This window comes from Anoplopoma fimbria, chromosome 19, assembly GCF_027596085.1.
Source record: "Anoplopoma fimbria isolate UVic2021 breed Golden Eagle Sablefish chromosome 19, Afim_UVic_2022, whole genome shotgun sequence".
NCBI classification, from domain to species: domain Eukaryota; kingdom Metazoa; phylum Chordata; class Actinopteri; order Perciformes; family Anoplopomatidae; genus Anoplopoma; species Anoplopoma fimbria.
The window spans coordinates 12,030,756-12,056,398 of record NC_072467.1 but is presented as its reverse complement, the minus strand read 5'-3'; the positions used below and the strand labels follow the sequence as shown (position 1 = coordinate 12,056,398).

General features: G+C 40.5%; 2 protein-coding genes across 6 annotated transcripts in view; both read left to right on the top strand.

The window, feature by feature from the left end:
- nlrc5 (NLR family, CARD domain containing 5) overlaps window positions 1-2,363 on the top strand; it is a 35,309-nt gene extending 32,946 nt beyond the window's left edge. For all 5 annotated transcript variants that reach the window (XM_054619475.1, XM_054619478.1, XM_054619476.1 and 2 more), the window contains one exon: window positions 69-2,363. In XM_054619475.1, the coding sequence (XP_054475450.1) occupies window positions 69-150 (82 nt within the window). In that variant the 3' untranslated portion in view covers window positions 151-2,363. The remainder of the gene's footprint in view (window positions 1-68) is intronic.
- Window positions 2,364-7,296: 4,933 nt separating this feature from the next.
- The window catches only part of cpne2 (copine II), a 40,262-nt gene continuing 21,915 nt past the window's right edge, over window positions 7,297-25,643 (top strand). Inside the window, exons 1-9 of the mRNA XM_054619399.1 lie at window positions 7,297-7,473; window positions 13,905-14,084; window positions 15,293-15,367; window positions 15,651-15,722; window positions 16,224-16,307; window positions 16,517-16,606; window positions 17,029-17,127; window positions 18,709-18,795; window positions 20,580-20,639. Of these exons, the coding sequence (XP_054475374.1) occupies window positions 7,297-7,473; window positions 13,905-14,084; window positions 15,293-15,367; window positions 15,651-15,722; window positions 16,224-16,307; window positions 16,517-16,606; window positions 17,029-17,127; window positions 18,709-18,795; window positions 20,580-20,639 (924 nt within the window). The remainder of the gene's footprint in view (window positions 7,474-13,904; window positions 14,085-15,292; window positions 15,368-15,650; window positions 15,723-16,223; window positions 16,308-16,516; window positions 16,607-17,028; window positions 17,128-18,708; window positions 18,796-20,579; window positions 20,640-25,643) is intronic.

The window sequence follows — 25,643 nt, the reverse complement described above, 5'->3', positions numbered from 1 at the left end:
TTTTTTTTTTAAATAAATTCAGACACTGAGAATAGAAATTGTTTAGAAACCACCACTTTGCTTTTCAGGCTGTGGAGGAACAAGGTCTCCCCCGGTGAAGCCCAGAGGCTCAGTCTGAGGGAGAGGAGACTGAATTTCTCATCCACCTAAAGTGATCTGCATTGTTGGACGGTGGCGGGGAGAAGTAACATTCCAGTTCATCAGAATCTGCAGAGGTGAATCAGGGCTACAGCTACATTCACAAATGGAGTTCACTTGTGTTTCCATGAAGTATGACCATTAGAAAAGCATGAGGAATGATCCTACAGTAAATTATTAAGAACTGTATGTCACATTATGTGTTTAAAAACCTTCAATCAGTTATGTGTCTGAGGACAGCAGCAGCTGGTGTCTCTAATATATAGAAGGTTTAAAGGACCACTATGTGGTCTACTATGGGAGAGAACCCTCACCCTTTTTGACATTTCCCTGAAGAGGGAACAATGCGATTAAGTACAGATGTAATGTTGAATGTTTATTTTTGAGACTATTTAAATGTATGACTATGCACTTATTGGCCTCTAGTTTCAGGATGGTAAACAGTCGTAATCAGCTGACAGTGTGAGTGTGTTATGATTATAATGAGACACATCTCTTCGTTGTTATCTGTAGACAGCACGCACTGCTGGCCTTCCTTATCATATACTGATATTAAATACGCCATTAGCTCACCATTAGTGGCTGCAACAGAATGTGTTGCTATATGATAGGGTAAAGAAAGAAAAAAAGACGAAGTGGGATTAGCACCGAAAGTACAGTATAAATACAATAGGGACAACATAGAAGTATATAAAGTTACTTTGGGAGCTAAGCATCCAGAGAGAGCTTCAAGCAACTTATTTAATCACAGATAAAATTGGGAGTCAAGAAACCTAAAGGTCCCCAAAGGGATATTATAGGAAAACTTTACAGGGCTTAAAATGATTGAAATGTTGTTTAATTGATAAAGCACTTATACTGGCTTATAGTTAATGTGTATGCACAAAGAAATGGATTTGGTTATGTTGAGTGGAAAACAAGAGAGACTTCTACACCAGATTCGTCTTAAAACAAATGTGACATTTATTGTAGGATAACAGGAGTATATCGCCCAGCAGTTATACGTGCACGGGCCTAGCAGTACTGAGAAGTTCAGCAACTAAAAGGCGCTTATACAGAGTGCGCATCATGTTATATAGGTTTTGTGAGTTGAATATGATAGGTCTAAAAAAGAGAGAGGCGGCTCTTGGTTTAGACTTTTAGACTTTCTGAGGGCCTTGGTCAGTTGGTCGTAAAACAGGGCCTCTGTTATCTGGTTTCTCTGCAGTAAAAGCACATTCCTTCTTTAGTGTCTCTGTTCTTTTCCATCGTACGGCCAGGCACTAGAATGCCCTGTCCGGAGTATTTGACCTTCTAAGAGAACTCATAATCATTTACCGCAATGTGCACAGTGATAGTGTGATGTGAAAGCATAGACAAAATATACTGTGTTTGAGATTTGTATGTGTGCATTTATACATATGAATGTAATATTTACATGACAGTTATCTAAAATAGAAGGTGGAGGTCAGTCTTGTTACTGCCGAGTTTGCACACACTGTCACTGCTCTTTCTGCTGTTCCACACCGCCATGGGGCGGCTGTGGTGTAGTGGAGAGCAAGGTAGTTCTCCAATCAGAGGGTCGGTGGTTCGATACCCGGCTTCAGCAGTCGATGTGTCCTTGGGCAAGACACTTAACCCCAAGTTGCTCCCGAAGGCTTGCCATCGGTGTGGACTGGATGTTGCATGAATGTTAGTTAGAGTCTGATGGTGGCACCTTGCATGGTAGCCTGTCATCAGTGTGTGAATGGGTGAATGATATGTAATATACTTTGGATAAAAGCGTCTGCTAAATGACTGTAATGTAATGTAATGAACCTAATGTAATGAGCCATGATGTGAAGGGTTTCCAGTAACCTTCAAGTGAGAAAAGAGCTATGTCACTATGTACTGTTATGTGTTTACAATAATTAGAGGCCACATCAGTGAAAACACAACAAATCATAAACTCACAGTAAAGGAGGAGTTACAAGGGAGGACCCCCCTCTTTGTTATCTGCTCTGATGGTCATTTTAGGTTGTGGTCTCTATCCAATCTGCGTATTTATTTCTGCCGGTACTTTGAAAAGTTATTTCGTCAGATGTTATTTAAACTGAGTTTAATTTTTTTTCTACAAGACACTGGATTTTTGTTTTTTAAGGTTTGTGATCAGGTTTGACCTCTCAAATATTGCCTTTATCTTTTGACATTATTTAATTCTGACCTGCACTGAGATGGTGAGATAAAAAATAAAAGACTACATTGAGTGTTGGCCTTTTTTTACGCTTTACCCAATTAGTTTATTTAGTTATTGACAACTTGCCTGTAAATTCCTTTATTTCTGTTGAAAATATGTTGTATGAACAAACAATACCGTATTTCCACACAAAGTGCACACATCATCATGTTTTCATAACTTAATATTTTAACTTATTTTTGCTTATTTTATTAGTGAAGATGAAGTGTCAATATAACCTAGTTTCTGGAGTACATAAATACATTTATTTCCTACACCTTGCACAAAGGGTTTTTATAACTCAGTAATATTTAATTCTAACTAATGTCAAACAGGAGCAGCTGAAACGACAGCTGTGCCTGTCAGTGACAAACTTTGGCCAGATGCAGTCACAGGACTCCCATTCTTTCATGGTGCTCTGGCTCTCTCTTTTGGTTAAGACTGGTAGTGAAAATATAGTGCAGTTTCTGCTCTGCTCCTGTATTAATGGGGCACTCCACTCAGTGTATATACTGTATATAGTTCAGCTCATTCACAAGGAGTACTAGTCAGCCAGAGAAACAGCTGCGTCATATCTCTGTGGCTCTGGAGGGAGCATTCCAAAGTTGGAAAAAAACAAACCAAATGGTGTCAGAAGGGTTACCTCGGCTTAAAACTTATTAAGCCTGTTAAAAACTGAACATGTTGGAATCCATGTTAACAGTCTTCATCAAATGAACATATTAAAAGTCAATGACAGTGAAAATAAAAGTAAAAAATGAAGAAGTAATACAATGACAAATAAATACATTGTATTTAGTGTAAATAGACAGTAACCTCATAGGGTCCTTAATAAGGATGAAGTAGCCTCACAATCCACCAGCATCAAACAATAATCTAACAGTGGGCTCGTAATAATAAAATATATAAATGATTACACTAAGAGGCACAAGTTTGATGTATGATAAATATTTACATTTGTTTGTGTACATTTTGGGCTTAATACTAGAACTGTTACTTAAGTAATGTTTTACTACTTCTGCCACCATTGGTAATGTAACTGCAATTTGTTGAAAAGCAATGCACAATTGTAGGTCGTAATACATGTGTTAACCACAGGAGGGTGTCAGGGGAACAATAGAACAATGGATTTTAACATTAAAATACAATTTTGATATTACTGCTTATTTTATTAGATAAGATGATGTGTCAATATAACCTAGTATCTGGAGTACATGAGTAAAACATTTTTTCCTACACCTTGCACAAAGGGGGTTTTATAACTCAGTAATGTTTATTTTGACTAATCTTAAAAGGAGCAGCTGAAACGACAGCTGTGCCTGTCTATGACAAACATTGGTCAGACGCAGTCACAGGACTCCCATTCTTTCATGGTGCTCTGGCGCTCTCTTGTGGTTAAGACTGGTAGTGCAAATGTAGTGTCTTTTTTTTTAAAATACCTCTTGTGAGTTCCCCTTTATGGATTCACAGATGCAGTTATACGAATTATAGTATAATTCCCATAGTAATCGTGATGTTTTCTATTTGAGTTAACACGGTACCACACTCGTTTTCCTTATGTCCATTATGCATAATCTGCGTTTCTTTAATTTTAGTGGAAATCCATGTTATCAGTCTTCATCAATAATAATAATGCAACTGCAATGTGTTGAAAAGCAATGCACACTTTTAGGTTGTAATACCTGTATTAACCGCAGGAGGGTGTCAGGGAAACAATAGAACAATAGATTTTAACATTAAAATACAATTTTGATATTACCGAAACGAAAGGCCACTGTAATTTGGAGTAGGCTGGTCATTAAAACGAGTGTCAAGTCTACAGGCAATACAAAAAAAAAAGTATAAATGGTTATTTTGGTACTATAAATGGTAAATTAAAACATTATACACTTTAGACGGAAGCAGTTTGAAGCTGCTTGACAGGGACGCTTTTATTTTGTAAGGGGGAACTCGCAGTACTTCTGGTCGTAGTGTCGTGAGCTTGACTCAGCTCGGTCCATCAGCGGCTCTGGGAGGAGAGAACAGAGTCCAGGTGGCTACGAGGATGATTTACGTTCACACACTGTTGCGCCTTCCAGGATACACGGGATGAAAATGGAAAGAGCAACTTCCGTTTTCCCTCTTTGGTTGTAAAAAAAGAAGCTTTGGGTTTTTTTTACTTCTCCTCACTGAGCGCAGTAATTAAAGAAATTGGCAGCTGAAAAGCGGAGAAGAAGTTGGACGTCATTTACTAAGGTAAGTGCAACATCAGTTTAATATTTTGTTTCTCATTGATCTCATTTGTAGAGAATTAACAGTGAGCTAGTTGTTAGATGGATGGTGAGGGGCTGCTTAGAGAGATCCTCACTTGGCAAAATAACTTCTGATAAAATGTCCAGTCTTTGTGCTGCTTAGAAAGAAGGATGTGACATTTTTTTTGAACACCTGGCATGCAGGTGAATATCAAAGGCAACATACAGAAGAGTGTGTGTGTGTGTGTGTGTGTGTGTGTGTGTGTGTGTGTGTGTGTGTGTGTGTGTGTGTGTGTGTGTGTGCGTGTGTGTGTATGCAGGTGAGTTGCTGCTGTACTGTTTTGATCTGTTTTCAATTTAAATCTCAATCTCGAAATGATTACTGTTTACATTTGTCTGCACTTCATTTTCTATTGGCCTCTTTTGCATGGCAGACAGGACATGTAATACGACTTAATGACCGTGTGCAGAGCTCACTCTGCTATTAACAAGTATTACACGGCTTCCATGCTGTTTTGCTCGTCAGCCAGTCCCACTTAGCCTTGCTCCCTCTTTTCTGTTCTGTCCTCCTGCAGAGAGGTGACTCAGGTGTGGATGTGAAGTGTGACTGGGTGTGAACGTCTTCAGCATGGTCAGTACAACCCAGAGACCTGAACAAGACTGCCAGGTCTCTAGTTTGGCAGGTTTGTGTATCATCCTGCTGTATAGTCCATTAGTACCTGTAATTCACTCAAACATACAGTATAGTTAGTTCCGCTCCACTCTTTTATACACAAATGATCTTTGTATATTGACACACTAAAAAGGTAGATATATGGTTTTAAGCAGGTCAAGGTTGTTTGCAGCTGCAGTAAATAGGTCCAAGTGGAGATGGATCATCAGCTTCTGGATTACTATTGCAGACAGTGAAATAACGTTTTTTCCCCTGATTTTAGGTAACATCCCTTGTGTATCTTCCTGATCGAAGTAAAACATAATACACTCACTGCCAGAACAAAATATAGCACAGACCACTTGAGCAGCAGCGGCTCTGATCATCATTAGAGGCAGGATATACTGCTGTAACACCAGCCCTCATCATCATGTATGATTTGTCTAAGTAGTGAATGTTAATGAAAGGTCCTAACAGACATTTTGTGTCTTTAATTTTGATGAGCTCATCTTAAAAAAAAAGGCAGTGTGATTTTTAATTTATGCATTCATAATCCATGATCAATTAATACATGGTTTAAAGTATTTCAGCCAGTCATAGGATGCTGTTCACCACCTATGAATGAGTGAGTAAATTAATGAAAATATTTCAATGGTATTTTCAGTACATCACCACTACCAGTGTGACATCACAGGAGCAGACCGGGAGGAGCACGCTGGTTATGACACATTAGTATCTTAGCAACAGACAGCATCCTTTTAGCTTGCCGCTCTGAGAACAAAACCACCCTCATGGACATAAGGTGCTGTGCGGTTTGTCTGTCCTTAAAGCCTCTAGGAAATTATTTCAAATATGGCCAAAGTTCATACTGAGAACCTCATGTTCAGGCACAGTTATTTAAGCTCAATAAGTGTTTAAAGACATACATGGTTGTTTTATCTTTGGCTTTTTTTCCTTGCCTAAGGCTTCTCCATTTTGGAGGTTCTGCAAGGGCTTTGATTTTGTGAGTGTTTGTGTATGTGTTTGAGCGGGCCTACAACAGGGTCAACCTGAATGGTCAAGGCCTTACAGTCTGCCTATGTTTACGTCAGTGTTTAAATCTTCCTCAGTGGGTAGTTCTATTAAAACTGAAGTGCTTAGGGCTGTAAAACCCCAGGAGTTAAGCACTTTTGTACTTTTTACAAATCTATATACTTATAAAAGGAGTAAGCATTGAAATATTACCTCAATTGAACAAATTTTATTTTTACATTATTTTGTGTTCCTACCTCTCTAAACCATTGATTTCTGTAGGGAAGACACAATCTGCCTGGCAACAGATATGGCCACCCACTGTGTTGATAGCATCTTATTTTTACACACACACACACACACACACACACACACACACACACACACACACACACACACACACACACACACACACACACACACACACACACACACACACACACACACATTTATTTATGATAATGATAATGTTTTATTTTCTTTAATTTTCTTTTGTTTTTAGGATGTGTCTTAAAATACACAAAACAGTAACATGAATCCAATAAATTATTGGCAAATAAACAATTGGCCAATTTCTTAAACAAAACTAAAAACCAAGCCATTTAATAAATACAAAATTGATGATGGTCTAACTGTTATCTTGTGCTATCACATGAGCTAGCTAACCTATGCTAAATGGCACCCATCCATAACGCTGAATAAGTGGCTACGTGTAATTCTTTTAATAGCTTAGTATTGTATGTACCGGGAAAAGGTATGTTAATAAATGGCAATTTAGGCAGCCCTACACATTATTGTAGGCCCAGTTCATTAGGCATCCCAAGTTTATAGATAGGGGGTCCCTGCTCTGTCTCTCTATCAGCTTGGGGTTCCTTGGCCTGAAAAAAAGATGGTTGACTTAATGAACAATGTACCAGTTAAACATGACAATGTTCGCTTACTTATGCATTGAGCTCAAAGTGCCAATAAACAGCCAGCGTGGGATGGTGTGTGGGAATGTATGAAACTAGTTGCTTCCACTTATTCTTTTGTTTTCCGTCCTCCAGGGTAATTAATTGTGACCTCAGAAGATGGCCTACACTCTAGGCTCGACCACTGACGGCCAGACGTGCAGTGTCGTACCTCAGCACTGCGTCACCCGGGTGGAGCTGTCCGTCACCGCAGCCAGCCTGCTGGACAGAGATGTAGCCTCCAAGTCGGACCCGTTCTGTGTTCTCTTCCATGAGGTGGATGGAAACTGGGTGGAGGTAAGGAAGGAGGGATGATGGTGGGGTAGGAGAAGAACTGACAGAGGAAGAGAGAAGAGGAGGCAGAGATGTGCTGGAGAAAAAGACAAGATTGGAAAAAAACCCAGCATGTTTTGTCTTCTTATTAAACAGGTGGTAAATTGGAAATAAATCAGCAGGGGGATGCAAATGGCAGCTAAAGGAAAAAGGCTGTACAGAGATAATTTATTAGTGTTTGAATCCTAAGGAGTCAAACCCATTTCTGGTGCTTCTCCATGCTGTTTATCTCTGCAGCAGGGCGGTGGAGAAAAGAGGATAAAAGGGAGGCAAAAATTTAAAGGGTGGACGGAAAATCAGAAAAGTGTAAGAAGTGCTTTCAAGGTCACATCCACCATGCTGGCTCTTCCAGCAAAGAAAGACCAAAGGATTTGGTTTGTTGTCTGTGTTGCTTTGCAGACGGTATATATGTTGTGAGCCGTATCCAAACTCATGATGTCTTGACCATCTGGCATGAGCCCTAGCGTGCTAAGCCCAGTAGGATGTTGCAGCGTTTGTCAATGTTCTTCAAACGTTGATCTGGCACTACACAGGCGCTACTAGGGCTGCCAAGTTAATGATACAAGGTTCCACAAGTAGGTTCCATAATGGGCCGATATAAGCTTATTCCTGATATATCTGTATTAGTGTGTATTAATTTATGGTTTGCACAAACTAGTACATATTCAGCACAAAAATTGTGTTATGGTGTGTCCAGTTAAACCTTGTTTTTACGTTTATTATTTATTCATTTTTTATGTAAACTGCTGCTTACCACACAATTTGCTTGTGAACGTTGTTACCATTATATGGGGTGGATGATTCCCATGATTGCTACTACTCAATGCCTACTTTTGCAGAAAACTCAGGACAGTTGTATGATTGCAAAGTTGGTCATGTGATGGTTAGAAACACTGACATTATAGCTATATCAATGCATTTTATCTTTAAGAGACATTTTGATGACAGATTTTGGCTGACATGAGGCTCCAGTTCTTGTTTGTCTTTATGGTGTTTCCAGTTTACCTGTCGAAAATGATTGCTGCGTTGACATGAATGGAAATTGGTAGTAACATGGTAGACCAGAAATAGCAATACAATGTGCATTTAACTTGACTGACATGTCCCTGACTCTCCTGTTAGAACCTGTTAGAGAATGATAAGTACAACTTTAATAAGAGAAAAAAAGCTTTCTTCATACTGGCCACAAGAAATGTAATGAAATCTTTCAAAAATTCAAGAACATTATTATTTTGTGGGAAGTTAAATCTTTTGCCAGTATTATCAACTTAGTTTCTGGGTAGTGCAGTGTCTCATTGGTAAACAAGAAAGCTCAAACAAGAAGGTGCTGGGCTCTCTGTGTGATGTTTGCTCGTCCTTTCCGTGTCTCCTAGGGCTTCTTGCAAATGTTTGCAGCCTCAGTCCAAAGACATGCAGGTTACAAGCTTGGTCACACCAGGATTTAAAGCAGTGAAATTTCATGGCAAAATCAATTCAACGCACTGAATTAGTGGATCCGCTTGAGGAGGCATAATTAGCTGAGACAATGCTTAACATGAAGTTCAACTCCGGTAACCCCTGACAAAGATATTCAGACATTTAACCAAAACAATACATCGAGTCAGGGGACACAGAGCCGGGGAGTCCAAAATGGGGGACGCTGTAGTAGCTTATTAGCTGTGTGTTTCACTGTTCACTTTTATTTAACTTCCTCGGTCGCAGTAAAAAACTTTCAGAAAAGAGGAATCACTTGGAGGCTGTTTTGAAACAGGAGTTGAACTACATCTTTGGAATTACCTGTGTGAACTTTTGTCCCGTTAGTTAATCTAATTCGTTAGTTCGTTTACAACTAGTTAGCCAGTGTGTTGGATCAGAGAGCTTTTCCCCCCCTTCTTCAATAACTTTGTATTGAACAAAACTGCTTCCAATAGTGACCCAAATGTCATGGGAAAGTAGGACAGTAGAGGGAAAATAGAGGGACGCTCGGAGAACTATGTCACCAAGCTTCTGGCCCCGCCTATTTTGCTTGGGCGGGTAAATGTTGTGAGATCCCCTGCTTTAGCCTTGTGATAGACAAGCAACCTATCAAGAGTGTAGCCCAAACCAGCGTTATTAAGAATAAAATTAAAGTTGATTAAATGTAAAACTTGACACTTGACTACAGATTTCATACTTGCAGTGTTGTTGCATAAATCAGCAGTTAAGTTGAGTCCAGGGCAGCACTTTGCACTTTGCGTTCTTTTTCTTGTTTTGGGAGCCACAATATGTGATGTGAATGTATGATTTGAAATAGTATTTTAAGGTTATAGAAAAATAAATAAATGAGCGCTAAGTTGGAGCTGCTAAAGAGGAACATGGTGATGAAGTTTTGGTGTGTGTAGGCTGCTGCCTCAAGGCTTCACTGTAGTGAACAGCTAGTCAACAGGAAAAACAGGCTTTTTTTGTATGTGCGTGCCTGTTCGTGTGTGTAGGCGAGTGCCTCGGGTTGTAGCTAGCTGTCGGTCAGCAGGGCATGTGGCTCGGTTGCTATGGCAACGGGAAAGGAAACAATAGCTTAGTGGTACTGGAGTGATGGAACGATGGAGGAGGCGAAATGAGGCACCGAACCTTTTTCTCTGATATCATCCACAGCTCGCTCGTTCTCTCACACCCCAACTTTCTCACTTCCTCTGATCCCCCTTCCTGTTAGCTTTGTCCTCTTTCCTCCTTCCTCCGATTGTCCCTCTCATTTCTGTCACCAGTCTTCCCCCTTCTGTCTCTCTCCGTCTCACTTTCTGTCTATCTTCGTCTGTCTTGTGAGATAGTGTGAGAAGCAGCTGGGCCCATCAGGGGTAAAGAGAGAGAGAGGGAGTAAGAGGGGTAAGAGTGTTGGAGCGAGGATGTGTGAGAGAGAGAGAGATGAGAAAAGGCTGGAGGGAAACAGAGGGTGAGGGGAAAATTAGCGTTAAAAAGAGAGGTTCGATAAGGAGAACAGGAAGACTGAGATAAAAAAATAAGTGAGACTGAACAAGAGGAGAATGATGTTAAGAGGTGAATAAAGCAAATCGAGATTTGAGATTATGATAACAGCTAAAGCTGGTGTTAAAAGAACATGAGAGGCCAACAGAAATACAGATCTCTGCTATGTAAAGGACACGGCGCCCAGTTTGCAGACTGCTTTGGCTATTCCTTCCTTTTTCTTTTTCTCTCTGAACTATGAATCCCCATACTAATCTCAACCACGTGTTAAGGACACAGATATATGTGTTTAACACTTAAAATGAGACCTCACATTTAATGTTATGTTTTACCGCGTACAGTAGGGATTGCTTAACTTAGTGGGGTTTAAAACACATCTTCAGCAGAGCCATATCTAGCCTTGTATTGTCATTTGCTGGATCCATTTTTGTGATACTGAACCGTGTTTTAAAGGATATTTATGCTTTATTATAAACATTTAAATGCAGCATCTAAGGGAAGTAAGCTGAATGACAAGGTCCTTTTTGAGGTTACTTTAGGTGTTTAGTAATTTAACAAATCAATTCAATTATCAACATAATGGTGAACCATGGTCTATTTAAGCTGCTCTAATCAAAATGTTCATGTAAACAATGGATTAGATCACTATGTATAATGTGAAAGGTGATGCTCAGAGTGACAAACCAACAGCTCTCTGGAGCATCTTTCAGCTCATTATTTTGGTTCAAGACCCACAACTTTACTGTTTAGGTTTCACCGCTCTCATTAGCCTAATTTTCAGCAGCAAGCAGCTCTTTTCAATGAAAAAAAGGTGAACATAGTGGAGCATTTAGCAACTAAAAAGACAGATCTCCGTATCAGCTCAATGTGTAAACAAGCAATTGTTTTAGTGTTAAGGTGTCTTAAGAACCTGTTGTTGAAACAATGTAACTGCTTTCTTTTATTTGGAATTATGTTTTTGTTTCGGTGCTGCAAGTTTTTCCAAGTAATTCCATTTGACAGCAACTTCTCTGATGTGCGAGTCTTTGGAGCCAGTTGTGCTCGTCTTATTGATTCAACCTCCTCGCATTGAGCTGCTTGGCTGTGATGTCTCTTCGCTGTCTATTAAACACCAGAAAGAACAGAGAAACTAGACTCAACCTCATTGTATTCATACTGGTCATTAACAATTAAAAAACTAAACTAAACTCTAAACCGCACGGACACACACTTTAAAAAGTTCAAGATAGTTTTAAGCATTCGTATTCCTCGGGTCCTTGGGTAGTAAAAACAACCTGCCAGTCAACACCAGCTGACCCCCAAAGAATTGACAATTAACAAGCTCTCACAACCAATGTACATTTTTTTGGTCATGAAGAAGATGGCAGAGCACATTAGAAAATTCGACACATTGTGAGATGTTATTGAGTGTGGTATTTATTCTTCAGGTTTGACTTCAGACTTCACATTCTTGTTATTATAACCCTGAACTAACGTACTACTTATTACCAACTAAGTAAGGTATTGTTGCATCCAGCTGTTCATATTGTTAATATTTCACCATTTATATGTCAGAGGAAAAATACCTGTTTCAGTTGCCTGTTGTGTTGGCTTATATTTTTGTTTCATTTCTGCAACAGTAAACATGGACAAAATGCCACAAGGGTCTGATTAATTTCCATAGTTCGGTGAGCCAGGTTCAAATCCACAGTGACACAAACATGAGACATGCACTTGAGCCTGCCAGGCTGCCATGATGACCCACCAATATCAGTTTTTAAGCCCCAAAGTGCAGCAGAACTCTCTGCTCTCTTCCCATGCGTCAGACAGATGGATAAGTGCTGTGAGCACTGTGAGCAGGCTGAAGTTAAAACCCTTTTCCCTCTGAATTGCTGCAGGTTTCTCCTCTCCTCAGGTCTTTAGTAAAAACAATCCCTAGTCAGATAAAGGTAAGATATTTTGGACAAAAGCATTCATAAAAGGTACATTTTTATAGAGGTACCTTAAGTCTATACAGTTATTTGTATCTACATTGTAAGCAGCAATCATTACATTTTGTGCCAACTGGAAGTTGATGAATCAAGTAGTGAAATTGAGAAATCTGCATTTCCCAAATGCCTTCATAAAAGTTAGAATGAATAAGAGCCTTAAAGCTTGGAAGAGCAGACTACAGCTATGCTGGGCTCTGTGATGCTGTACTTAAAGCGCACAGCGACGCAATGAGCAAAAAGCTGATTTCAGCATAATAACATGCTGATGTTCAGCAGGTATCATGTTCACCATCTTTCTTTAGCATGTTAGCGCACTAATATGCACTAAACACAAAGTACAGCTAAGGCAAATGGGAATGTAATCAGTTTTGCTGGTATTTGGTCATAAACCAAAGTATTGGACAAATTGAAAGGCCAAACAGGTGTGCAATGACCAATATATGAATGCAGTACATATGCAATATACATCATAGAAATAGATTTGATTCCTAGACAGAGCTTTTACAGATAAGTTAACAAGACTAAGAATCAATATTAATGCTAGCAGCTAGCATCTTTCAGCTAGCTAATGTTTAATGTCAGCATGCTAACATACTCTAACTAACAATGCTAATTTGCTGAGGAGCTAATAGCATGGTATATGGTTTACCTTATTAACCATCTTAAATAGCATGCTAACATGCGCTAATTAGTACTAACTGATGATGACGGAAATGTCCAAAGTTTTGCAGGTATTTGGACAAAGGGAAATTTTGACCTGATGGTGTCACTAAATGAAAGTCAGGGATACCCAACAGTAATTACAGTTCATCCTCTGGGGACTTTAATGTCTGTACCAAATGTTATGGCAACCCTTCCAGTAATGTTTGAGATTCTTATATTTAAACCACAACAACATTGTGAAGTCAGGGGATCATCAAAGTCATTAGGATTTATCCCCTTGGGGCCATACATATATGCACAAAATGTAACTAATTGTTGAGATGTTTTGGTCAGGACAAAAGTGGTGGGCCGACCAACCAACTGACAGACCAATATTACCATCATTAGTCTCACCAACCAAACGAGTGGCACTTTATTCTGTGAGTGAACCAGTTCAAATTAGCTCACTTAAATTTAGAAACACTTATCTCCTAGGTTCATCCTCAACTTATTTTGGTAAAGAAATGACAGTATGGTACAGAGAGATGCTGGATTGGATGATATAACCAAGTTACTCTGTTTTCCATTTAAACATGATATCTTCAATATGATCGCAACCCAGATCAACTTACGGTTCACTAGTGTGTTTGTAAATTTGATAAAAACTTGCCAGATTTAGTAAAATGACTAATTCTTACTCACAGTCCCTGTGCAGGTTGATGTTAAAAGTTAAAACTCAAAAACTGACCCTTATTGGTTCCCTTTCAGTTTATATGACCGCCACAATCCAAGTGTTTAAATCATTTTTTGTTTTAAAAGTCTTTCTTCTTGTTTCTTGTCTTTTAGCTCGGTCGCACTGAAACAGCTGTGAACAACTTGAACCCAGTGTTTGGGGTGAAGTTTCAAGTGGACTACCACTTTGAGGAGATCCAGAAGCTTCGCTTTGCTCTGTTCGATGAAGACAAGTGTGCCACACAGCTCTACGAACATGACTTCCTGGGAGAGTTCATTTGTACACTGGGAGTGGTATTGAAGGATTTCTCTTTTCCCAGTTTAAAAGCCCCGTTTTCAAACGGGGTTTTAAAACAAAAAAGATCTCTGTCCACACATGCGTTTCAGCGTCGTTTTCGAAATGATTTGCGTCCAGACCTGCTCCCCTGAAAACGAATATCACGTGACTATTCACGTACACTGGGCATGCGCGTGCCGGTGTAAACAGGAAGTGCATTGGTTGCTTGGTTACAGATAATATGATTACACTACTCTTCGTCGTGCTTGATACTTAAGAACTTCCTCAAACAGACACATTTTGTGGAAGTTTTTAGAAGTTTTGTTTTTCAAGCTTAGTTACAACACTGCAGGTCTAACTCTATCTCTCCCACACAGGCAACAAATTTACTTTAAAATGAACAGTTATTAAAGGAAGTTTATTTACTAGATTATGGGTCCATACATTTGGTCAACACAAGTTTCTCACTCGTTTCCTCGGTTTCGTTCGTTGGTTATTTGTGAAGTTCACAATAGTTGTGGAGAAGAAAATAAGCATTAATTAGAAAAGGCAAGTCCTCCGTTTTGTGTCTATCGCTCTCCTCAAAGCCTCAAACCGTGACTTCAGAAGAATTATTAAATGCAGAATTGAACTGCGCAACAGCTGCTAGCAAAGACAACTAACAGCTAACGCTAGGTCAGTAACGCCTGGAATCAGTTATCCATCTTGAATTAACCTGGTAGTCGATCGGTAATCAAGGTTGTTGTTCTCTTCCAGAAGAGGGTCACGTGGTAAGGGGCTGACAAATCAGGAAAGGACACGTCGTAACTCCTAAGATCCAATCGTGCCTACGTCATCGTTTTCGGACTGCTTCGTTCTCCGCCATCTACACTATCAGGAAAACGCAACGTTTTCAAACTTATCCGTCCTCGGGAGTGTTTTCAAACTCCTCCGTTTTCGGTGCCTTAAAACTCCGGTATAGTGTGGACGCTCGGTGCAAACGCAGCAAAAGATATTGGGTTTAAATGAAAACGGATTAGTGTAGACATGCCCTAAGTTGCCGTGAAATGTGTTGACCTCATGTGGCCTATGCTACCCAACCCAAAAGTCTCGATTCAGATCAGCTCACTCAGCCTGCTATTCATTCCTCAAAGTTGAAAGTAGGATATGCTAGAATAAAGATGTTAGTGTTGGGTTTCATCTTGCTGTAATTGATTCACGTCCTGTGTCTCTCTTTGGCCATTAGATTGTGTCCAATAAGAAACTTCACAGACCATTGATCTTAGCCAATGGCAAGCCAGCTGGCAAAGGATCTATTACGGTGAGAATAAAACTCCCTCTCTCTCTGTATCTTTAACTTTCTTTTTGTCTCTCCATCACACAAACACACTGAATTGTATTATCAAAGGTTGTTGGTCATGTGGATGCAGTCGATGTTGTTCACTATAATTGCACGTTTGCTGCTGTTAAAGATGTTGACCATGATGATGAAGATGTTGTTGAGACTGATTGTTGCTGCTGCTGTACCCGCTGATGTCCATGTGAATGTAAATAGTGGCCAGTACTTTTGCTGCTGCTAATGTTGTCCTGTAATGCTATTTTAGATAACAGCTCAGGAGCTGTCTGACAACAGAATCATCACTTTGACCTTGAGTGGGCGTAAACTGGATAAGAAGGTAGGCAGTAAGACCCACTCACATACACACACACACACACATACTCTACACAAACGCACACTGTGCATTTGAAAAACACATACAGCTTTAGAACACACAAGCAAAGCCCAGTAAGCCCACAAATAAACAGTAAATGTTTTCACACCCTTCACCTTTGTCTGCCAACTAATCAAGTGGACAGATATTTTTAGAGGAAAACCATGTAAGATTTTTTATTTAGTTTCACAACAGGTTATTCTCATTCTTGATTCTATGGAGTAGCTGCAGGTGTATGGTGAAGGGAAGAATGACAGTGGGTCAGAAACAGAACAGCTTGAACTCTCTGGGCAAACCACCATGATAAACACAAAGCACATTAATTGCAGGAGGGCAGAGCACCTCTTTTAGTAAATACGTAAATAATAAAATAAAATAAAACGTTTTATTGCTACTATAAGCTATATAATATATATATATATGTCATTTTATAACACTTAAGATGACAAACTCTGTTCTGTGCAGGACTTCTTTGGGAAGTCAGACCCCTACCTGGAGTTTCACAAACAGGGAGAAGATGGCAAATGGATGCTGGTGCACAGGACTGAGGTGAGTCATCAGTGGGGAATAAAAGCACCTTTATCTAGCTGTCATTATTGTGCTCTAAACCAGGACTTACCGAAAGTCATAGACCATAACTTTAACAGTAGGTGTACAGCCCAAAGTGTTGGTAATTCTGCTGTGGATACAACTGCATTATAAATGTGTTGCTGTGTTATTCAATGATGAACTGCCTCTTTCTTTATCTGTGACTTCAGGTCATAAAGAACACTTTGGATCCAGCATGGAAACCTTTTACTGTGCCGCTCATTTCTCTCTGCAATGGAGATGTGGACAGAAACATCAAGGTTAGAGGTTCATCTCTTACAAAACTGGTGTGGTGTTGAATTTCTACTTCATTAAATGTCAGCAGTGCAGATTGACAGTAGAAATAAGAACAGGATGTAGCATGTCAATGCACTGGTTACCAATGCATAACAGTGTGAACATGTTGTTTCATTATCAAATGCTGTGTTATAATCAAAAATAGATAATAATAAAGTCCAAGTCCAAAAAGTGATACAGTCCATATCAAATTTAATCAGTTATTCATTTTGATAAAAGTTAACATTTTAGAACAGAGATGAGCTGCATGGAGAAGTTTAGAGAGGGCATAAATACCAGAAAAATAACCACTTGAGTATCAAAAAGGAAGCTAAACAAGCTAACCCACTTGTTTGTAAAATGAAAAAGGAGATGACATGATGTTCTGTGTTCTACACAACGACAGGTCCTGTGTTACGACTATGACAATGATGGAGGCCACGACTTCATAGGAGAGTTTCAAACTACGGTTACCAAGATGAGTGAAGCCCAGAACTCAGTAGAGGTAAAATACATTTGACATTAATTTGATTAAGTGTGTTTGTTAGTTCAAAATAATGTAATCTGTTCACAGGGTGAATTCAGGCAACAATTGTTGGACCCAAACACAGATGAGGGAATTAAATGCAGGTGAGGAGGTGATTGGGGAAGGCGAGGCAGAGCAGCAGAGTGGATGATGGAAGTTAAGACAGATATGTAGAAGGGTGGGGTAGTCAGGTGATGAGGAAGGAGGGTCCTAGGCATCTGGTGGATGGCTGAAATATGGCAATAAAGGAGGCCTGGGAAATAGGGAATGTGGCTGGAGTGGTGGAACAGAGAAACAGACGGTCACAGTTATCTGTTTGTATTTGTATTCAATTGCATTAAATCCTGGATTACCTGAATGTAAGCTGTAACTTCATTTTTTTCAGTGTTACATTTTTGTCAATGCTATGCAACAAACATAAAAGGTGAATTTGAGATTAACCTATTGATAGCATTTTTATTTAAATAATTTGTTTTAGCTGTACTGAATTGGCCACAACTCTGAACCGTACTGGCTAATTTACAGTTTAAATGCATTGAGTCGCATGTGTCAACAATGTAGCAGAAATAATCATGCACAGATTTGAATTGCTGCTTTCACACATTATGGCCACTGATGACTGGACGAGTCTTAAGTCTGAGCTGCTAAGTACTATTGAGATTATTTTCAGTTTTGCATTTCTGGTATGCTCAAGATATAAAGATGCGGTGATCGGAAAAGCGTTCATTCATTAGTAGCTCTGTGTGTGTTTGTGAGGAAATGTGTGTGTGCTCATTTGTGAATCTGCATTTGTGCATGTGCCAAAGCAGCCTCATGACTTTTTCTCCCACTGAGATTCTTCATGTGTGGTAATGATGTGGGACTCACACACACACACACACACACACACACACACACACACACACACACACACACACACACACACACACACACGCGCACACACACACACACACACACACGCGCGCGCACACACACACACACACACACACACACACACACACACATGCAAAATAACAAGATGGGGGATGAAGAGAAAGAGAAATGGTGTGAAAGGAAGGATGAGAAAATGAGAGGTGCTTTTGAGATGTAAAACAGCCTTTAGCTGAGCCCTAGTAACACGACAAGGCATTTAGAGCTACCTGTCATATGAATCACCAGCTTATGCAAGGCATGTGAGTCTGTGTACTGTGAGTGTCGATGTGTATGCATCTCTCAAATGTATCTTTCCACCAAACGTATGGATATCTAAATGTTGGTTCCCATATAGACTGTATACAAACTACACCACTGTAGAATAGTTTGCTCACAATGCATCTCCAAGTTTGACTGTCAAGTTGTAGTTATTGTAGGCAGTGTGTGGAATACATGCAGATCCAAGTCACAGCTTCTTAGTCGTCTGTTTATTTCTCCCCCATCTCACCGATTCTTTACAACTGTGCCGTCATCTCTACTTTTACCATCATTTCCCCCCCTTCTTTCAACTTTATTGTATTTTCTCTAATCTGATACTGATGCTTGTCATCTTTTTTATTCTCTGCACTTGTATTTCTGTCTCTTCAGGTAGAGTTCGACTGCATCAACCCCAAGAAACAGAAAAAGAAGAAGAATTATAAGAACTCTGGCTTTATTATTGTCAAATCTTGTAAGGTAAGGATAGATGAAAGGGTGCGAGAATGGATGGATGGATGGATGGATATATGAATGAATGGTGGCTAGAAGGAGGGATGGCTGGATGGGAGGATGGGTGGAGGATGGAGGTATAGATGCGAGGATGGATGCATGGATGGATGGATGGATAGATGGAGGATGGATGGAAGGATTGGTGGTTGGCTGGCTGGCTGGCTGGATAGATGGATGGATGGATGGATGGATGGATGGATGGATGGATGGATGGATGGATGGATGGATGGATGGATGGATGGCTAGAAGGAGGGATGTCTGGTTGGGAGGATGGGTGGAGGATGGATGTATAGATGCGAGGCTGGATAGATGGATGGAAGGATGGATAGATGGATGGATTGGTTGTTGGCTGGATGGATGGATGGGAGGATGGATGGATGGATGTATGGATGTGTCCCCACAGAGGACACATAAATCTGGAACACTAAGTCATTAGACGCCTATTGGAATGACATTGAAGCTGTGTGCATATGATGACAAGCTTTCATCATTTATTCTTTTCCTCTTCTTTTCATGCTAACAACTATGAGCGAGCCTTTGTACGGACATGTTCATACACACATACAGCAAGTTACACGTACACACCCAGCACATGAACAGAACGGTTAATACAGTAATTATATTTGTTGGCTGCCGGCAGGGATTAGACTAATGACAGTAAAATCCATGCTTAATATTCATTGTAATTGAAGTGGAAATTTCGTTCAAACAAATTAATAATTGGTGCTCCACTGGTGGTACCTGGAATCAGAGAAATATGGGTTGTTATGTCATTTTAAATAAATGCTGCTCATTAAAAGTGTTAAGAATGTATTTTTCAAGGTGCTGTGTTTAGTTAGGTTGTTTACTACCTAGTCTATGGTGTTAGAATAAGTAGACATTAGTCAGTCAGACTCAGCGCTTTAAAGAGACATTCCTTCAAGTAGGGTTGTATCATGTACTTATCCATAGTCAGTGTATTACATACAGCAAATGACAGTCGGCATGCCTCCAGTTTAGAGAAGCAGACAGGAGTACAAGCATGGAAGAAATATAATGTACTCCTCTGGACGACGGCAGAAGCGAAACATATTTTAGCCACCTAAAAAGTTTGAAAATGTACATTGTAGACAATTTTCATCAGTCACACAGAAACTTTCTGACGGGGAACTGAAGCCTTTGACGCTCTCTTTAAAGCCTCCAGACTACATTGAAAAAATAGCAGTTCTACCTCACAAAACACAAGAGTTGCTGGTCTACCCCTGTCTTGAAATGTTAGCTATTTTATTGTGTGAATTTGGTGTTTTGAAGGGTTAGTTCCAATTTACCAAAGTCACACAATAACACATTTAAGTTAAGCGATCGGGGCAGCTGTAGGACAGCAAATTTTATCTGCAAAATAAATAACTTTTACTTTTTGTAAAATGAGTCATATGGCTTTAAAGATTTTTTTCTAAGGGGGGTAAAATTTGTGTTGGCATGCTAAACGTCGTCTACAGTAGGTAATACTCAGACTATGGATAAGCACCTTATACAATCCCACTTCGCCATTGTAACTATCCCTTTAAATTTAAGAATGACAACACTTATTTATTGCAGGGATTAACAGTGTTTGAGCTGAAGCTGAGCCACAACAGACTAACAGTTTACTTGATTTTATCACATCTAATGTTGAACATTCCTACTCTCCTTTTCTAGGAAAATCAATACTCTCTTACTGTTTATATTTATTTTCCTTAAGTGTTTTCTTACTCTGCCGTTTGACTCTCTAGATTACAAGAGACTACACTTTTCTGGATTACATACTTGGAGGATGCCAGCTCATGTTTACGGTGAGTAGAATATTATCCTCCCTTTTTTTTCTGCTTCTGCAATGATGTGGTAATGAGATACATGTTTCTGCATGCTTTGCTTTAGAAAACAGATGGAAAATGTTCACCCCCCAGGGTTAGGGTTGGATCATGATCATTTACATACTGACATGAAAAATGAGTGGAGAAGAGAAGGGTAATGGTGTATTGTGAAACATTGAACTGTGGGAACTTGAACGTGAATGCACTAAATGTGTATTTTGAAACAATGTATAAAGGGGGAAATTAAGATTTGGTGATAGAAAGAGAAAAAGGTAAAGAAAGAGACGAATATTTTAGCCATACTGTTTTTTGGTCTGCTGTTAGGAGAGACTCTTGTGTGTCACTGGTGATGTCACACCTTTGTACGGAACTGGGTGAGTGATTAAAGAGGCCTAATTTTGAATAGCCAATCTCTTAAATACACGCACACGTTGAGATGTTGTATTATTATTATTATTATTATTATATTCCTTTATTGATCCCCATGGGGGAAATTCAAGTGTTGCAGCAGCTCAACTACACAGACACAGACAATAAATACACATACTATACAACTACACAGACACAGACAATAAATACACATACTATACAACAAAATAAAGATAGAACAGGAATAAAAATGTACAGTATATCCACATGGGGGGGTGGCGGGCGCCTGGTCAGCATGTTGACAGACTGTGGTCTCCGCTGTTGTTGTACAGTCTGATGGCAGTGGGCACAAATGAGCGTCTGAAGCGCTCCGTCCTGCTCTTTGGCAGAATCAGCCGATGAGCTGCCCAGCTGCCACAGTTCCTCATGGAGAGGGTGAGAGGGATTGTCCAGGATGGCTCTGAGTTTGGCCTTCATCCTCCTCTCACCCACTGACTCCAGACTGTCCAGCTCCAGACCCACCACAGAGCTGGCTTTCCTCACCAGCTTATTAAGTTTGTTGGCATCTCCAGTCCTGATGCCACCACCCCAGCACGCTACAGCGAAGAAGAGGGCGCTGGCTACCACAGACTGGTAGAATGCCTTGAGCAGTTTATTGCACACATTGAAGGACCTCAGCCTCCTCAGGAAGAACAGCCTGCTCTGTCCTTTCCTGTAGAGGGCATCAGTGTTCAGTCCAGTTTATTGTTTATCTGCACCCCAAGGTAGGACTCAACCCTCTCCACTTCCCCTCCCTGAATGAAAACAGGGACAAGGGGGCTTCTGTTCCTCTGGTAGTCCACCACAAGCTCCTTGGTCTTGCTGATGTTGAGCTTCAGGTGGTTGTTGCTGCACCATGTGATGAAGCTCTCAATCAGTCCTCTGTACTCCTCCTCGTTGTCCCTGGTGATACATCCAACAATGGAGGAGTCATCGGAAAACTTTTGGAGGTGGCAGGAACCAGAGTTGAAGCGGAAGTCCGAGGTGTAGAGAGTGAAGAGGAACGGTGCCAGTACAGTTCCTTGGGGTGCGCCGGTGTTGCTGATCACAGACTCAGAGACACAGCCATCCACCCTGACGTACTGTGGCCGGCCTGTGAGGTAGTCTGTGATCCAGGAAGTGGTGCAGGTTCATCTCCAGCAGCTTCTCTCTCAGTAGGGAGGGCTGGATGGTGTTGAAAGCACTGGAGAAGTCAAAGAACATGACTCTCACAGTGCTTCCCAGCTTCTCCAGGTGAGAGAGGGCCTTGTGTGTCAGGTAGATGATGGAGTCCTCCACCCCGATGTGTGGCAGATAGGCGAACTGTAGTGGGTCCAGGAAAACTGTAAGCTGGGTCCTCAGGTGCCGCAGAACCAGTCTCTCCAGGGTCTTCATGACATGTGATGTCAGGGCCACAGGTCTGTAGTCATTAAGACCGCTGGGACGACTCTTCTTCGGCACCGGGACAATGCAGGACGTCTTCCAGATTGTGGGCACCTTCTTCAACCTCAGGGAGAGATTGAAGAGGTGCCTGAGAGGAGCTGCCAGCTGTCCAGCACACACTTTCAGCAACCTAGGGCTGATGTCATCAGGTCCACTGGCTTTGCTTATCTGAAGCCTGGAGAGCTGATGCTGTACCTGGATGGTGGTGAAGGTGGGGCTGGGTGGTGAGGGGGTTTGAAGGGAGCTGTGAGCTCCTGGCCGTGGGTGAACAGTTGTAGGGGGGGGATGGGGGGAGTGATGGGCTGTCCTGGTCCACATCTGTGGAGATGTTGGTCTGAAGAGGGCTAGTGGGTGAGGGGGGGGCATCCTCTGGTCCTAACAGTCTGCTGAGAGAGGGGGAGGTGGCAGAGGTGTAGATGGAAGGGGGAGCAGAGACCCCAGCATGGTGAATGGGGGAAGAGGTGTTAGGTGGAGACCTAGCCTCACTATCGGAGCACACCGGGGTGGGGGTAGTGTCGAACCTATTGAAGAATAGGTTGAGCTCCGATGCGAGTGCTAGGTCACCCTGTACTCCAGATGAAGGCAGACTGCAGCCTGTCATCATTATTATCCATGCTGTATTTATTCCAAGAGATACAACTGCCCTGCTGATAAATCTCAGGACCATTGAGACCAGCTCTCTTTTACTGTAATACACGCTCACACACACAAATATACATACATTCTTAAACAACATGCACACTAAGAAAAGCACATATACAACCAGAAGGGCAAATGAGAGGTAATGAGAGAACACACGTACACACTCTGTGCCAGCTATATGCTACATATGTTCATACACAGTGTCCATTTTCTTTTCTCTTCTCTATCTCTACAACAATTTTCCAGCTTTGTGAGCTAGAACCAGGCACCAGATGCAGCAGGGTACAGATATTGTTATTGCAGGCTTGATTTTGCAACATTTCCCTTAAAGTACGTTCTGGGATTAGATTAATTTCGAATATTTTTGAAAATTGTTGCAGTTTTGCAACCCACCGTTTTTCTTCTAATGGGTAATCTGGAAATGAGATGTTTACTAAAACAAGTGAACCATCTTAAATGGAGTTGTTTATTTAACATGTTCTAATAAATCAACCTTGAAGGTTGAATGAACAAGGATTATTTCAGACCATTGAACCTGTACCCCTCTTGGTCTTGTAGAAGTTAATGCTGTGATTGTGAGGAGTATTTTTCCGGCTGTCTTGGTCAAGTACAAGACAATTGTTCTGTGGAGGTGACTTCAGACATGCTGTCAGAGTCAGAGGATGTGTTCTGTTACTCTGGGAGGCAGAAAGCTGCTAGATCTTCTCCTGAATTCATGGCATTGTTAGGGAGCAACCACACTCACAAACAAACAAACAAACAAACAAACACAGACAATGACAAGTTTCACTGACAGCTTGTTATTTTCACCTTATCTTATTGTTGGAAATGAGGCTTTAAAGCAAAGCGCATATGGGTGTTGCAAACAATTTGTGCTGTTAGTGACAAGATTTGAACCATGATCAATAAGTGATTTCTTATTTGAAATGAATATTTTAAAAGTGACAGTTTTTTTTGGTATTTCGAATTTGTGATGCAGACAAAAAACAACAACAATTGACCAGTTTAGCAGGGATCATCCATTTACTGCTTAGCAACTGGTAGGTGAGTCAAGCTTTGGATATCTCCCAATGAACAGTGCACATTTGGTGTAGTAAGAGTGACAGACAGCATTTAAAATTTTGTAGGTTTTTTTTTTTTTGTAGCTTTTCCAAAGCAGAAAACACTAGAGCAAAAATGTAAGGAATGGATTCAACTTTGTGTTTATCTGCTCTAAAAAAGCTGCACACCAGGTGTTACAAGGCCAGGGAGCAAATCATTAAGCTACAGCTTACATAAAAAAAACACAAAAAAGAGTTCAGAGAAACGTTTACACGTTTACACGTTATGCTCTAACCCAAGCCAATGTTACCTGGTTGGCAAACTCATCCTATAATGTTAAAGCTGCCAAACATTCACAAGTCACTTGAATGCAGCATTTTCAACAAAGTATCGGAGCCTACATTAGCTGAGTTGGGTAACTTAAGTTGATAATATAATATAAAGATATTTCGCCAGAAAATGTCCCTGATCCCACTTATTTGCTAAACATCTTACGTAGTGGTAATTCCTCTTGTCTATGCTGTGGTGAACTCTTAATGACCGGTTAAAGCCAGAGTGTGGAGTTTTGACTTGTCCAGCTGGGATGTCCTTTCAAGTGTACGGACATTAGGATGCTCTACATCCAGCCTGCTCTATTTTAGATCACACTGGAGAAACACTTTACTCTTTCATCAGTCAGCAGTCAAGTGGAAGCCTTAAGGTCCAGGTCCGTCACACTATGCCATTGGGCCCAAAAATAATATTTCCCATAGACTTCCAATGGGAAATAAACATCTGTAACTCAGTGTATATATTTTTTTCAGGTACATCAACTTCTTAGAATGAACACATGTGTAGCCCTTATTTAAATTATTAGGTCCTGCACTAATCCAGTTATTTTACTTCCTCTGTTCATGGAATGAGCCCAAGAATGAGGCTGGACCGAGCTGCTGGGAGGTTAAAGGAAATGTTAAAGGAAACACTAATGTGCTTGCTCTATGGGCCACATAGATGCAAAAGATTGTCTGAAGATCAGAGTCATTTTATATGAATTTTAAACTCGGAAGTCAACTTTAATTTGCTCAATGCACAACTGAGCAACTTTCATAGCTCTCAGCCATGTGTTTGAATAAATCATTGAATAAGTCATTATCTAAATATATCACAATTTATAGAATTTACAAATGGGTGTTGGTAGTTATTGATAGACTGATTCAGTCAACACCTTGCTCGTATGTAATGAGCATCATTTCAGTGCAATGGGAACATTTGCCTGTTCTAGTGGTGGTGAGATGAGCAAATTTAAGGCGGAATGGGAAGTCTTAAATCCTCGCTGCTCCCTCCTAATCTTTTGCCTTTTGTCACAGACCTGCAGCTCTTTTACTGATACACACACAGACACACACATACACACCTAATTCTGTCTTAACACAGATACTTCCTCTCTCCTGCTTACAAACTCATTTACATACACATACATACACACATGTG